Source organism: Hirundo rustica, chromosome 3 (genome assembly GCF_015227805.2).
Source record: "Hirundo rustica isolate bHirRus1 chromosome 3, bHirRus1.pri.v3, whole genome shotgun sequence".
Taxonomy (NCBI): Eukaryota; Metazoa; Chordata; class Aves; order Passeriformes; family Hirundinidae; genus Hirundo; species Hirundo rustica.
In genome coordinates, this window is record NC_053452.1 from 41,426,922 (window position 1) to 41,442,636 (window position 15,715).

Below are 15,715 nucleotides of genomic sequence, written 5' to 3' on the forward strand. Positions count from 1 at the left end.
TTATTCTGCAGTTACGGCAATGTTTCTTTAGAGCTCTTTTTTTTAAAAAAAGGAACTAAAGTAATTTAATTGTCTTTGTATTATTTCTAGACAAAGAAAGTATCCATATTTCAGGGTTTTTTTGCCTTTTTTTTTTTTAATTCCTAAGTATGGCTTAAGCAATTATTATGAAAAATTTGGACACATAGAATGTTAATCTGGAATTATAAGACTTGAAGGAATTCTTTTTCTGCGGCTTTTGTGGAAACATTTGCGATTAACCTAAGACTTAATAAAAATAGGTCTTTCACTTGTGTAGAAAACCATGTCTGTGCAACACTTTCGAATAATCTTCACCTTGATTCTTATTTTACTTTATTTTAACAATGTGAGCAATGCATGTTTTTGCTACCAGAAGAAAAGAGTTAAAAGGGAGGAGGGGAAAAAAAGGAGGAAGCTGTATGTTCAATATCAAAGCAGCCTGGGGGGTTATATTAGAAAAATGATGTTACACTTAAGTCTCTGTTGAGAACATACTTAGCACTCTCGTAAGTGACTTGCAGAGTAAAACGGCACCGTTTGCTGCAGCAGATGAATGACAAGTAATAGTCTTACATTATAAGAGACAATTAAAAGGTTTGTAATACTAACATTTGGACTGATTTGTGTGGTGTCTTGTACATTGGAGCATGTGGATGACACAACAGCATGGCTTGAATAGATGCTTTCATTCTTGTATCTTGGTATCTGTCGGTATCTGTCTTGCAATAAGTTCACTGTTAACAGTCCTTTCAAAATGTAGCAGAACACTATTGAGAAAGATGTTTTATGAACAAAATTGCATGGTTTTGCAGTAGACTTAAATATTGGCTCTGTCAATTCTAAAATACTTATGTCTGCTTTACTTGTTTATGTAAAGCTAGAGGCACTCTTGGTTCCTTTATACTGGCTCCTTTACAGTCCTAATGAATGTAAAAAACATTTTTATTCCTTTTTCATGTAATCTGCAATTTACATTGTTTCACTGGGGTACAGTGCTCTTTTTAAAAACATAATACAAAGATGTATAAATAACAACATATGCATAAAAGTGCAAATAAGTATTTCTTATTAGAAGGGGACTGGAGCAAACTTCTACAGTATAAGTTTTAGTTAATGTCGTTTTTTCTTGATCAAACTTGCATTAAGACCAAATATTCTTTGCTTCTAACAAAGCTTGCTGTTTTAATAGGCCTAATATTTTTCATATGACTTTAATTGAATGTAACTCTTCTCAGTATAACTGTTTTTTCTCCAATTTGAAAATATATAAAAGTAATGAGAAAGTAGAGGTTTACTTAGTCATGTAAAATTTTGAATAAAATTTGTGGAATGCTTAGGAGATCAAATATAAATTAACTAAATTAATACCTTTTTCTCTGTAGGGTGCTGGTCAAGACAAACTTGGAATATATGTCAAGTCTGTTGTGAAGGGAGGTGCTGCAGATGTGGTTAGTAATATTCTTAATCATCAATTTCAAAAGTAGAAAGAGCCTTTGGAAATGCTTTAAAATCCTTTGTTTACTAGTTTGTGGGAATGATTGATTTTTTTAAATGGAGATCATGTTAGCATTGGTGTATGAATTTTCTTCTCCTGAATACTTATTTAGGATGGTCGTCTGGCCGCAGGGGATCAGTTGCTTAGTGTGGATGGTCGAAGTTTGGTGGGCCTGTCCCAGGAGAGGTACAGAATGCTTTCCTTCGTTGTTTTTTTGTGAAGAAAATGTTAGCTTAATAACATACCAAGATGGGCGGAAGCTCATTTTCTTGACACTTTAGGCTTTGTCTTGGCGTTCGATAACCGCCTGTGGATAGATAACCTTAGCAACAAGTTCAACTGTTTGTGTACTACCTTTCCCTTTCCATACGATACGGGTTATCTATATACAAGAGATTGTACATTTAGATTTTGGTTTTGAACAATCTTTATTTAGCTCAATTTTAAATACTTTGGCTTCTGACCTTTAAAGCAGAAACTGGAAATAAATAGTACTTGCCAGTAGGTATTGTCTGTGCGCATAAGCCTATCTTCCTGTCATTGCCTTGTAATTTTTTTCAAAGTGATTTTAAGTTTTAATCTAAAAAAGAGTGCTTTGTCAAGCAACAGATTACTGATAATAAGGATAACTAAGTAATACACTGCCTAATTTAATTTTGTTTTATTTGCGCTGCCTTTTTTTGCAGGGCAGCAGAACTTATGACTAGGACAGGTTCTGTAGTAACATTAGAAGTAGCAAAACAAGGAGCAATTTACCATGGTCTGGCAACCCTGCTTAATCAGCCATCCCCGATGATGCAAAGAGGTAAAGATACTTACGTTGATGTTAATAACAGTTTTGTAAGTCTGCTTTCTGCATTTATAAGAATGCAGAAAATATCATAATTTACAGTATCTTACCAAGCATTATTACAACAGTAAATCAGAAAAGAAATATAATTGCACAGAAAAAAATGCCTTTCTTATCAGAAATTCACCTGGTTTAAAATACTGCTTAGTGTATATGTACCTTTCAAAATTTAATTATGCATTTAAACACAATTCTGATTTGAATTAATTTTTATTTTAACAAGTGGAATATAATGAATATAAAGGGCATTAAACTAAACGGCATTTTTTGTCCCTTTCATAAGAGCTACCCTCCTCTCAGAATGTCTTCCTTGTGACCAGAGAATGCAGTGTAATTAGTAGGAGAGAAATAAATGTAAACAAAAGCCCTGGAGTGTATTTTGCCATTGAATTTTAATCAATTTTTTTAAAACCAGAAATGTTGAAACATATCTCCGCAAGTTTCAGTGTCTGATCATAAGAAGTTCTTGGATGCTTCTCCAATGTTTTATTTTATCATCCTACTTCAGGGTACTAACAAAAGACATACTAATGCCCAATATAAAATAATATTATAAAGGAAATAATTTTGTCAATGAAGACATTTTCTACATACAGTGTAGTACCACAGTACAGGAAAGAAAAGGGTTAAAAGGACAAATCCTTATTATCACAGTTCACAACACCATCCCAGATGCCATATGCCTCAGTCATCCAGAGATCTTTCAGTATAACATTTAGTTTTTCCAATTGTTGTGGTACCTTGTCAGAAGTTCTTTTGAAGAATACAGATTGAAGGAATTCTCTATCTTTGATGCAGGATTGGGATTGCATATTTGAATAAATAAAGACTTTTAAATCTAGCATCTACTTTACTGAGAACTTACTTTTTAAATATAAGCTCAAGGTAGCTCTGGTTTGAAAAAAAGCTATACTAGGCAGTAGTTAAGTGAAAAGGAGAAACTACATATCCAACTGTTACAGTTTCTGACCGCCGTGGCTCAGGTAAACCCCGACCAAAGAGTGAAGGTTTTGAGCTGTATAACAACTCCACGCAAAATGGATCACCTGAGAGTCCTCAGCTGCCCTGGACGGAGTACAGTGAACCAAAGAAGCTGCCAGGGGATGACAGATTGATGAAGAACAGAGCTGATCATCGTTCCAGTCCCAATGTAGCAAGTAAGAAAAATTATCCTTCTTTTGGGAATAGATGCCTCCTCCAGTAGTTTTAGAGGCTGTTGTATTCAAAAGGGAGTGATTGTTTTTAAAAATTGATTAAGTTTTAAATATCAGTGTAGTAGTAACATTTGGAGCAAGCCTCTTGCTAGAACTGTTTAAAGAAAAAATCATAGTTATTTTGTGAATACTCTTACTTTATTAAGTCTTTATTAAGTTCTGTAAATTATTATTAACAGTCGTGTAAATGCTTCCTTTAACTTTGCAACAGATCAGCCTCCAAGCCCTGGGGGAAAGAACGCTTACGCATCTGGAACTACCACCAAAATAACCTCGGTCTCTACTGGAAATCTTTGTACAGAGGTCAGAAGTGGCAAGCAAAATGCTGGCTATTAAACTTTCTCTATCTATCAGTAGTGTCAGTGTGCTTAAGTCAAATAGTTCAGTGTCTTACTGAACTGTTTGACCACAGTGCTGGCACTTGGTGACTGGGTGGGGTTTTGGTTCTTACAGCTGATGAAAGGTTGAGACAGTTTTCAATGATTTCATTAAACTTTGTTCATGAAGTTGTCCTTGTGATTTCTTAGGTTTGTACAATATTGCATACTCGCTTTGAGACCATAAAAACATGAGTCATAGCCACAGTTATATTTGATACTAGGCAGCCTCTTTATCTCCTGTCCCAAATGAGTAACGCTCTTTGGAGCCAAAAGAAAATATTTGGAAAATGCATGTTTAGAACAATTTTCCATACAGATCTATGTGATTAGAGAATTCTACCTGGTTTTGTTTTTTTTTTTTTTCCTCTACCTTTTTCAGGAACAGATTCTGCCACCACGACCTGAAGCTTATCCTATCCCAACACAGACGTATACTAGAGAGTATTTCACATTCCCAGCTTCTAAGTCCCAGGATCGAATGGGTCCAGCTCAGAGTCAGTGGCCAAATTATGAAGAAAAACCACAGCTCCAGGCAGAAAGTAATCATTCTATCAATACTACCATGCAGGTGAGAAGTAATTTTTTTCAGTATAAGTAGACAAACCAGAAGGAAACTGCTTGTTTTCCCTTCCTGGACTGCTAGAGACTTTTTTCAGAGTAGTCAGCTCTCTATAGCTATACCGTAAGACAGGAACAACTATACTTTTGCCAAGATGGGCTTGGGTTCAGGAACCCTATGGGGTTTTTTTTCCTTCTCATTTTGCCTTTTTCCCCACTTTTTTTCATAGAATTTGTTACCATCTTCTCCAGACCTGTTATCTGGGATATTTTAATCCCATTAGAGGTAATGGGGTGTAAATGGTAGTAGGTTTCATCTTGTAAAATGTTTTGTGGTTTTCTGAAAAGCAAACTAAATCTTCATTCTTCCAGGAAAGTTGATGTGGAAAAATGTTTACCTGGAGGGTGTGTTGTTTAAGTGATAAAGTATTAAAATTGAAATAAAACAGTACTTTGAGACCTATCCAAGGTGTTCACTGAAACACATTCCCTGCTCCTAGTAAAAAAAAAGAAATACATAATTTCAAATTGTATATGCTATCAAAGTGTTTGTTCATGACATCTTGACATGGAATGAATTTACACGCATTGTACTTTTAGAAATTCAAACACAGTGTTGTTCTTCTCCTGTTAGTGAGAACATCACTCAAATCCATACAGGAAATTAAACCTAGATCTACTAAATCTAGTTACTGGATGATCTTCTTTCTCTAATCCACCAGACTTAAAAATATAGAGGGCTTTTTTTTTTTCCCTCCCTTAATTAGTGATAAGAGCAGAGCCTTACACAAGGCTTATCTTTTACTTTTGGAAAAGGGCTGTATAAATTATCATGGGATTCTAAGTAAGCAGAGAAAGAATTGTTTATTAGTTGCTTACACGTGTATGGGCAAGGGAATTCAGTAAAAAGTCACCTTTTTTTTAGGGTTTTTTTTCAGTGTTACAGAGATTAAATTCTCATTATTTGGGCTGTTAAAAAACAGATGTTTTGCACAAAGTAGGATGGTAATTTTGAAAGGGAATGCTGCAAGTTGAACGACTGTGGCAAATAGATACGGAAATATTTTACTGAATATCCATGCTTAACTCTTCCACATTTCATGAGTTCCGTCTCAATCTTAGCTGCATATTTAACATCTCCGTGCTCTCTGTCAGTGATGGGAGAAGGGGAGGCGAGTGTCTCCAGAGAATGGTTCCTACCCATTTGTCTTAACTGAATTCTATGATAATTGCTGCCTGGACATGCATCTCTCCCCTGCTTAAAACAAGCTTGAGTAGCTTAGATGAGGTGGTTAAAACTGGTAAAGATGAAGCCCATCTATTAAAGTTGTTGACAGAAGACACTGAATTTGAGCTATAGCCTTAAGGCTGAAGGCAGGGCAGAAAAAGATTTTGCTAAAGCAAAATAGAAGCTTTAACTCCTTACAAGCACTGAAAGTGTTTGTAGTTTTTCCCTGCCAGACAATAGTTCTTTTAAGTTGAAAATTATAAGAAGAGAGAAGAAAAAAATTTACAAAAATAAAAAAATCCACTTCAATTTTTGCAGAGGGAAACTGGGCTTGTAAAAAATGCTGCTAAATGCCTGTTTTCTGTTCTGAAGGCATTAGCAAACTTTGGCTAGGTGCATCTTCACAGCAAATCTAACACAAATAACTGTGTGTTCTGCTCTGCTGGACTAATAGAGCATAAAAAATACCCTTGTTCCTCTCAAAGAAGGCATTCTTTAGAGGTCATGGTTAAGGTCATTGATGGAGGAAAATAAAAGGAGTTTGCTTTGTTAGTCTTCTCTCAGTTGTTGATAATTGGTGCATTATGTGTTCAGTGCTTAGCAGTTCCTAACATTCAAAGTATGAATATTTGCTTCAAGAAAATCATTAACAGATTTAATAATCCTCGTTTATGGTCCAGTGTTCCTTTTCAGGTGGTTGTTCAGTGCAGTGGGACCCAGAGGTTCTGTAGAAAAAGACTTGGTGTTTGATGCACTAAAGTGACAAAAATCTCAGGCCATTATACTCATCTTCCAGGAGCAGGTTCCTGCAGGGCATCTTGCCTGTTAATGGAGGAGGGGCAGCAGAGACACTCTTCTCTCTCTCTGCAGCCTTTCTGTTTGCTGTCCCAATAGAAAAGATGTTCAGTGAAGCCAGTTGAAGCCTGAACAGCAGAGCTGGTATGACTGAGCCACTGCTCAGAGCTACCAGCACTCTCATACTCACATGTGGGGGAGGGACTGTCAGGGGTAGTCCTGAGAAACTGTGCGAGCTGGGGAGGTTTTCAGCTTAAACTCCATTTTGCATCCATCCTTCCTCCCAATCCAGTTACGAGGCAGTTCTCAGGAGCTTGCTAAGCCTTCCATCACTTGAATGAATTAAGAAGACTGAAAAGAATATTTTATTGGTGGTTTTGGGAAACCTACTGGGCACAGAAATGCTGAAATTTGTTAAAAGTAATTACCTTCAGTAACGAGAATATGTTTTGTAAGCTGTTTTAAAATATGTTTTAATGTGGATAAACTGTGATACACATGCCTTGTTTAATATTTTTCAGCGTGTAGCTCGTTCCCAGGAAGAGCTCAGAGACAAAGTTTTCCAGCCAGAGAGGAATCGTTTGGAAGTTGTTATACGGAAGGATGTGGAGTACATTGATCGGAAGTCAGACAGCGATCAGTGGATGAACTCATCTGTGGATTCTAGCACATCTAGCCAGGAACACCTGAACCATTCCTCCAAACCCGTGTCGCCTGGTTCCTGTTTAACTAAAAGTGGACCTGGCCGTTGGAAGACTCCAGCCACTAGCCAGCCGACTCCAGTGGCCATTTCCCAGCCCATCAGAACAGATCTTCCCCCTCCACCACCACCTCCTCCAGTGCATTATGCTGCCGAATTTGATGAACTGCAAATGGATTTGCCTCTGCCTCCCCCACCTCCTCCAAATCAGGTAGGAGCACAAGCATCCTCCCAGGTAGCTGCTGCTGAGCGTAAAAAAAGAGAAGAGCATCAGAGGTGGTATGAAAAGGAAAAGGCACGTTTGGAAGAAGAACGAGAAAGGAAACGTCGTGAGCAGGAGAGAAAACTGGGCCAAATGCGTTCTCAGCCACTGATTCCTGCTCAGCCTGTGGTTCCTCCTGTCTCCCTTCAACAAGTGAAAGCAGAAAAACCCTCGACTTTGCAGAGGTCTCAAGAAACAGTTATTCGAGAGCTGCAGCCCCAACAGCAGCCACGGACTATTGAGCGGAGAGATCTGCAGTACATTACTATCAGCAAGGAAGAACTGTCCTCTGGTGATAGCCTCTCTCCAGATCCGTGGAAACGGGATGCGAAGGAGAAACTGGAGAAGCAGCAACAGATGCACATTGTGGACATGCTGAGTAAAGAGATTCAGGAACTTCAGAACAAGCCTGATCGTACAGCGGAAGAAAACGACCGCCTCCGCAAACTCATGCTTGAGTGGCAGTTCCAAAAGCGACTGCAAGAATCAAAGCAAAAGGATGAAGATGATGATGAAGAGGAGGATGATGAGGTGGATACTATGCTCATCATGCAGCGACTGGAGGCAGAAAGAAGAGCAAGGGTAAAAGGGGATAATCCTTTCTGTAAAAAAATACTGTAAATTTCTAGTTTGGTGGGTTTTCATGCTTTTGATGTTCTTAGAGGGTAAAGGAGGATGGCACGTTCTTAAATGGCTTGAATTTTAAAATTAATAACTTGGAGTAGTTTCATCAGTTAAGTAATGTCTTATGAAAGTATCAAAGCTATCTTTTATAGAATTCAATTTAGTGATTGAATTTACTTTTCTGGTTTGGGGGAGAGAAAAGTTCGCTTTGGATAACGGGTTTTTGCTATGTACCTGGAGTATGGTTAGAAGGTAGAATATGGCAGAAACTTGCTTGCAGAAAGGTAAGCAGAAATGTTTGAAATTACAGAAGTTTGTAGGAGATAAATAAAAATAACTAATATAAATTTAGAGAAGAATAAAAATAGTGTGATTTCTCCCTCCCCTCCCCAGTGTATTTACCTCTAAAAGTTTTTATTTATAATCTTGGGACATGAACACGAACACTGAATGCATACTGTTTCCAGGGAGTAGTGTGCTGAACAGACATTCCAACTTGCTGGTCTGATCCAGCTGCTACCTTTACCTCTACCACCCCTCAGTGCTGACCTCAGCAGTGGAGGGAGCATTGCTTGAGCTATGTGGTTTTGGGTGGTGTAATAGCTAAATCACCTTATCTAGAGCTCCAACTCCTACAGGCCTGGATTTTTCATGGTGTCCAGTTTAATCAGCATCTGAGATCTGCTTACCTTAGCTTCAGTTCTGTGAAAGCTCATAATATATGTAATAAGATGATAAAACTGAATAGAAATTTTTAACCGCTCTTTTAACAGCTGGTGGCCGTTGTCTCCCAAGACTCTGCTAAATCTACTGTTATTAAACTTTCTATAGGAAAATCTGTTATTTTCTGAATAACAGTATGGATTCCCAAGTTACATACCAATAGCTATGCTTTTCCAGGCTTAAAAGCTAGCTCTGTAATATGTTCAGTGTCTTCTGTGTGTTTGTCTTAAAAAGTTGACTTAGTTCTGTGATAAGCAATGTTTAATTTCTGAGAAATGTTTGGACATGCTTGTTTTGACATTCAGAAACAGCTAGTGGCTTGAGTAGGATTTGAGTTCAGGATTGTTTTGGCAGCTTCATTTCCTAACCTTACCCTTCTCATATTCGCTGCAGTCTGCATTGCTTTCCTTTTTTTTCTTGTGCCTAACTTTATTACTGTGTAAAACAATAGATACCTCAAACTTGGAAACTGAAGAAAGGAGGCGCTAAATATATATATTTGGAAAACAGCTTGCCCTAAAGTCCAGCATTGCTAACAGGCAATTTGTGGCACATAGTTACCTATGGGCATAAAAAAATTCATGTAGAACTGCCATAACTATATTAGTCTTCTCTGCAATTGCTGGCTTTAAAACACTATTTGTGCATGAAGTTCTTCCAGCTTTTTGGAACATTTTGAAACTAAAAAATAACAGTTGTCTTGAACTGAATTCATATTTGCATTTTGGTTACATTTCACTTTTAGAGATGCAGTTAAGTAGCATCTCTGCAGAACTACTGAGGTGTTGCATGAGTCAATACTGATAAAAATTTTGGATTATTCATTTTCATTTCTGTATTTCATGTTTGTATCCATTTAGTTGCTCATTCTAAAGCAGCTAACTAAACAAGTAAAAGAAAATGCTTTTGAAATAGTATAAATCTAACTTACCTTTATTTACACTATGCATCTTTCTTTTTTTTCCCCTTTCTTACTACCTGCAGCAGACTGCTGTGCCAGCAATCTCTGTTCTAGATTTGGTATGTTTGTTTCTTTCTCTTCAATATCTCTTTCCCATTTCAATTCCTTTTTATTATAAATAACAATCCTCTATGCTTTGGATGATGATTTGTCATCTTTGGGTGTTCAAAGATCATTATGAAACAGTAAGCAGTAAGCTAAATGCAAGCATGCATTTGAATGTTTTCAGATACAGTGATTCCTTTCCCTGTGTTTCCTTCCTTTTAGATGTTGTGTTCTGCTTGTAGACTTACTTGTTGCAGCAGTAGTCTAACATAAAACTATATCTGCTGTTTTGTGCAATTTTGATTATAAAATCTTACTAATAACTTTGAATGAACAGGCTGTGAGGTAAGATTGCTTCCTTTCTCATTCGCACCCATGCAGGTTTTAGAAGAGCTCTAAGAACACTTCCTTTCCGGTTTGAAGGGAAATTGTACTAAGAGCCTTATAGTACAGCATACTTTTTCAGTGCATGCTGACACCCTGTTGTTTGCAGGTGTTAGAGGTGTTTGGTTTTGGCATTAACATAAAAATGGGTTGTAAACGCAGAAATTACTTCTGAACTGATATTTCCAAGTTGGTTGCATAAGCATGCAGTCATTAAGTTACAGCACAATTTCAGTTTCAATTGCTTAATACTATTCTCTTGCATCTAAAACATGACAGACTTTCAAACTGGAGCAGTAATTGCTATGACTCCAGCTAATTCTGTATTTTATTGCACTCATTGGACATGGGGACATGGAAAAGGAGTTTTGTAATCTTCCAGGGCAGGAATACATCCCCTTCAAAGTCAGTTTCGGTATAATCAGTGAACCAGTTTGAAAGAAAGGTGATGCTTGCAAGTCCTGTTACTAAAATTTAATTTGTGCTGCTTGAAAAAATTGTAATATGTGTCAGTTCAAAATATGGATTTGGATATTCAGCACTGCCTTACGAAAAAGAAAATCACCTTTTAAAATGCAAACTTCAGGTAACTTATAAAATCAAAGGTGTTCGGTTTTGTATTTGTGTGTTATCTGAGTGTTTACAGCAGTGGAACAGGTGAAACATTTCACCTTTATGAATTAATGGACAAGACCAGGAGTCATGGATTTTTCAGACTTAGTATCTTATCAAGATTTTCTTATTACTGCACCCATATTTTTTTTTGCTCAAACCTTGATTACTGGAACTGCAACTAGATAGATAAAGTACTTTTCCAAGCAAACTGCAAACATCTGGATCTTTCAGAGACTGGACGTTGGTGAAGCCAGATGGTATCATCAGCTTGAAAAACGGATTAGACAAATGCATAGACATCACACCTGCGAACAGATACTCAGAGGATTACACAAGGCTGTACCAGCTGACATCTCTAGCACAATGCTAAATGCTGGGGGAATGTTGAAGAAAAGGCCAGGCTTATGTGCAGCTCTTCTTGCTATGGTCAGAGGCAGCAGAATACTGGGCTAGATGGATGCATGGCCTGAATTAGTTGATGATGTATGATGTTCATAAATATAGCTTTAGAAAAAGGCAGCAAGCTAGTTCTGAAATAGTTGAACACTACTCCCAGCAAATACCACTTTTTCCTAATTTCATGATTTTTATTCCATTCATGTGACTTTCAAGACATAAACACATCTCAAAAATGCCTCTTTGTATACCCAAGTAGTTGCTACTTTTTTCCTTAAAAAAAACCCAAAACAACAACAAAACTTTCTCATGTTTGATGCTCTTTCTGTATGTCTAGGGTGAGCATTGTTATAGCTATTATGCTAATTACAAGGCTGAAGGAAGGTTGTGAACAGTTAATACAAGAATTGCCAGCTTAGATAGTGTTTTGTTTTTTTTTAATTTCCCAGGCTACTGTGAGATCTGACCCAGCTTTTTAGCTGTCATTAAATAAGTAAATGTAAATTTAAAGTTCTCCTGGAACATTTTAGAGTGTTCTAAGCAGTGCTTGGAGAAATGAATGTTGTCTGAAATTTGAGACTTCCTGGATTTCAGAATGGCCTGCCAGTCCTGTGAATATCTTAATATTCCTGGTAGGATGAGCCCACTGATATTGCCCTTTACAAGGAGAACTAGCTCAGAAGAAAGGTGGACTTCTTTGCCCTCCCAGGAGTAGTGGCAATAGGGAGACAAAGTTGTCTGGCTGAGCGGTTGGCGCTTTGCAGTAGAGATGGGTCAGAGCAGGGGAAAAGAATTGGTGCTTTGTGCTCAGCTGCTTTGCTCAGTTACAGCTGGGAGAAGGCTCTTCTCCATCATTCTGGCTGTATGAATTAGCTGTTCTTCCCTGTTAAAATGTTAACATGGTCTTGGAGAAGATGTGGAAGTACAGTAATTGAGGTGAAAACGTGAGTTTTAAACAGGAGAAAAACTGATTGGGATAGAGAAGCATCCAATCAAAATACTCAACTTGGGCATCTTACAGCCCTCTCACTAGAAGTGGGATGCAAAGGTGATTTTCCTTTGCATCTTGATAATTTGGGGTGAAGTTAGAACTGTTAGTAGTACTGTTAGTAGTTAGTTAGTACTATTGTATGCACAGAATTTCAGACACAAATGCCTGCAATTGCTCTGGCATACCTCATCATACCACTGCTCCCTGCCTTGGTCTGGGAATGCTCCAAAGTAGAAACTAGTTACTGATCATAAATAAATGAAATGTCATCTCTTAATAGTTGCTGTATTCTCACTTCTGCCTTCCATATAATTTTTAGCCATTTTCCTATAGGTATTATGTTTAGAACAGCCTCTGACCTAGATAGTCTTCACAGTTCTTATGATTCAGAGGTTAACAATAGTTCCAGGTGGGCAGCTTGGTCACTTTTGCCTTCTTTCTTTAGTTATGGTCAGAAGACAAATAAACCAGTCTTACTTTTTCTTTTAGTTGGAAATTCTTTCTTGTTTAAGTGCTTTTGAATAGGAATATTTACTGCTAAGGAATAAGGCATCCATGCCATAACCTGGGAGCAGTAACTACCATGTTCAGGGTGTTTTTCTAAATGTAGCTGGGACAGGAGTTTCCCTGTGTTTTCTCACCATGCAGTTTTTGCTTGCCTTTTTCTTTTTTGTTTATTATTAAGAGGAAATGACTTCTCTTGTGTAAACTTGTGAAGTACTAGTTGTCTTTACTTTTGACAGCAATATTATCTCCTTTGATAAAATAATGTCTTTCTAATAACTAAGACAAGAAGCAGGGAGTTGGTTGACTACTCTGTTCCCTGCTCTAGAGTGCAAACTGAGCTTGATCTTTATCTTTGTCATTTTCAGTTAGGAATGACAAATTTTTAGCCCTAAATAAGAGGAATTTATTTGGATGTAGCATCCTCCAGAATACATTCACCATATTAGTGCCTAAATGAAGTTAATTAATTTTGTTCATTAGCTTTCATGCTCAAAAATAAACAGTGGGGGGAAGTAATTGTAAGAAAATTAGCCAAACTATTTAGACTTTTAAAATTAATTAATTACATGGGGAGAAAGATACTTACATGAAGGTTGTCCTCACAGAGTCTATTAAGATTTAATTTCTCTTTCTCTCATGTACTGCTTTGTGTCTTAAGGGTCTTTTTCTGTAAGTGAAATTGGATTGTAAAATAAAACCCAGGAGTAGAAAAGTATTCGTGTTACATGCAGTTTATAGCAAGATCAAATAATTTGTTGATTTATACTAATAAGGGTAAAAAAAAAAATGCGTGGAGGAAAGAAATTACTTTAAAACATATGCTACAGTAAAAAATAGCACAGCCTGTAGTCCAATTAATTTTTGCTTGTATTGTGCCAGTGAATATTCCTGTCCGTCAAGGGTTTATATACTGTTAGCTTTAAAGAATCATGCGAAGTTTGGATTGTGCTCAGTTTTCCTATCTGTGCAGCATCATACACATACATAAACCAGTATTGTCTGTTGGGCATGAGTTGCTCTTGTAAGATGTTTAATCCCACTAGTCAAAAGTTTTCTTTCCTTCACTGCTTTTTCCAGAATACATCTGCTGCAGATACAGTGGGAGACTTTATTTATCTCCTGAGACTATTTGTAGACTTGCTGAATGAGCCTGTTACTTTAAATGGATTGACCCTTTGACTAATGAGTCATGATTTTCCGGTGCTTAAATTCTAATCCAGAATGAACAAAACAGTTGACTGCTGGAGCCTGTGGACTGTTGGTTTCCCAGTTTTTAATTTCACTTTACTGTACCTATGGGACTATGGTTGTTGAAGCTCTTTGGAACATGAGTCACCTCTGCCTTCTACTGGGGGTTCATACATGACTGCTAAGAATGTCTCCCTGTTACTTGGTACTTTTATGTAGGTAGTTCTGTGCGCTTCTGGTTTGCTTTTTTTTTTTTCCCCCCTCTTGGAGATTTTAGGCAAGCCAGTGCAAAAAAAAGCATTCTCCTAATGGCTGGAAATTATATTGATGGATCTGTTGCATAGCATTTTCTACTTAATGAGTTATTTTTAGATGCCAGTATTTGGTTACTTTTTTTGACCCATCTTGCCCATGTGAGTGACCAATTAAAATTGTCTCTGTTAGTTACAGGATGAAGAACGCAGACGGCAGCAACAGTTGGAAGAAATGCGAAAACGAGAAGCAGAAGACAGGGCCAGGCAGGAAGAAGAGCGCCGACAGCAAGAGGAGGAGCGGACCAGGAGAGAGGCTGAAGAAAAGGTTGTGTTCTTCTGAGTGCCACAGGGGTTCTTGCAGGCCTTTCCTCTTCAGCCTGGCCAGTACCAGCTTAGTGTTGGGTCAGAGCAGGGTTTAAACACAGTAGTCCTGGTGATAAGGGGCCATGGCCCAAGGCTTCAGTTTGTCCAGTCCAACCCAAAAAGTAATTAAACAAACAGCCCATTCCTGCTGGCTGGAGTTGACTGATGCTGCAGAAATAGTACTGCAGGCTAAGTGCCAAACGTTTTTGGCAGTGGCAAGGCTCTTAACCTTCAGAGCCTTTCTGAAAATTACGGCAGAAATCAGGTACTTCCTGTTTCCCTTCAGCTCCCAACATAAATTGCATACCCTCTTTATTATCATGGCTCAGTTAGTGCTGTTGGGTGCTCCTATGCCCCAGAGATGGCACTTAGATATTTCTCTAGTATTTTTTAATATCGATAAAGAGAGAAGTGTGAAATACAGTGGAGTAGTGATGAATGTTCCATGTTGTTTTTCATGTTTGGACTGTGGGAGGGTAGGAAGAGGTTTTTAGAAAGCAAGTAAATAATTTCAGCAGATAAGTATGCAGTCAAATTATAAAGAATCAGGGTTGTAGGTTCCTTTGAAACATTATACATCAATACGAGAAGCTTAACTGATAAAAGTAGAAGACAAAGCAACTTATTTGACTTAGCATGTTTCTTAAGACCTTTTTCTTCCTAGAGAAAGCAGTTACTTCTGTTCAGTTTGCCTGTTAGTAACACTTACTTCAGAAGGAAGAAAGAAGGCTAGCTTTTAAAGTTGTTTATTTTGGGAGATTGAGCAAATATATTTAAAAAGCCACCAAACCTTAGATATATTAACTATGTTCATTTATTTTTCAAGCTTTGATAATTTTTTTTCCTATAAACAGCATGGGTTGATGAGTGGAAGAGGTGGTAATAAGAGAGAAGTGAGGAAGGAGTATCTGGAGTGAGGAAAGTATTTAAAAGTATATTGTGGGGAGCTTAAAAAAATGCAACCATGAGGAAACAACTATGGCTTTCTTAACTTCTGACAATGATGCAGTCAAATGACAGCTGGATCACACTTGAAAGAGCTTTCACTGACAGATGTTGACTGAGATACTTCTACCAACTCAGTACCATTGGTAAAATGGTTTTAGAGAGTAGTACAAGGAGATGAGTTTCATGTTTTTGCTGTAGAAGAACAAGATCAGA

General features: G+C 37.5%; 1 protein-coding gene across 24 annotated transcripts in view; it reads left to right on the forward strand.

Annotated features, from left to right (window-relative positions):
• AFDN (afadin, adherens junction formation factor) overlaps positions 1-15,715 on the forward strand; it is a 116,671-nt gene that overhangs the window by 92,469 nt on the left and 8,487 nt on the right. For 10 of the 24 annotated variants that reach the window (XR_005700179.2, XR_005700182.2, XR_005700185.2 and 7 more), the window contains 9 exons: positions 1,404-1,469; positions 1,629-1,702; positions 2,203-2,321; positions 3,329-3,523; positions 3,792-3,883; positions 4,340-4,528; positions 7,063-8,085; positions 9,835-9,870; positions 14,382-14,516. Coding sequence is in view for 13 of the 24 variants with exons in the window: in XM_040059965.2 (XP_039915899.1) it covers positions 1,404-1,469; positions 1,629-1,702; positions 2,203-2,321; positions 3,329-3,523; positions 3,792-3,883; positions 4,340-4,528; positions 7,063-8,085; positions 9,835-9,870; positions 14,382-14,516 (1,929 nt within the window). In the remaining 11 variants the exon portion in view is untranslated. The remainder of the gene's footprint in view (positions 1-1,403; positions 1,470-1,628; positions 1,703-2,202; positions 2,322-3,328; positions 3,524-3,791; positions 3,884-4,339; positions 4,529-7,062; positions 8,086-9,834; positions 9,871-14,381; positions 14,517-15,715) is intronic. The other 14 variants (XR_005700183.2, XM_040059966.2, XM_040059974.2 and 11 more) reach the window with 3 other exon arrangements.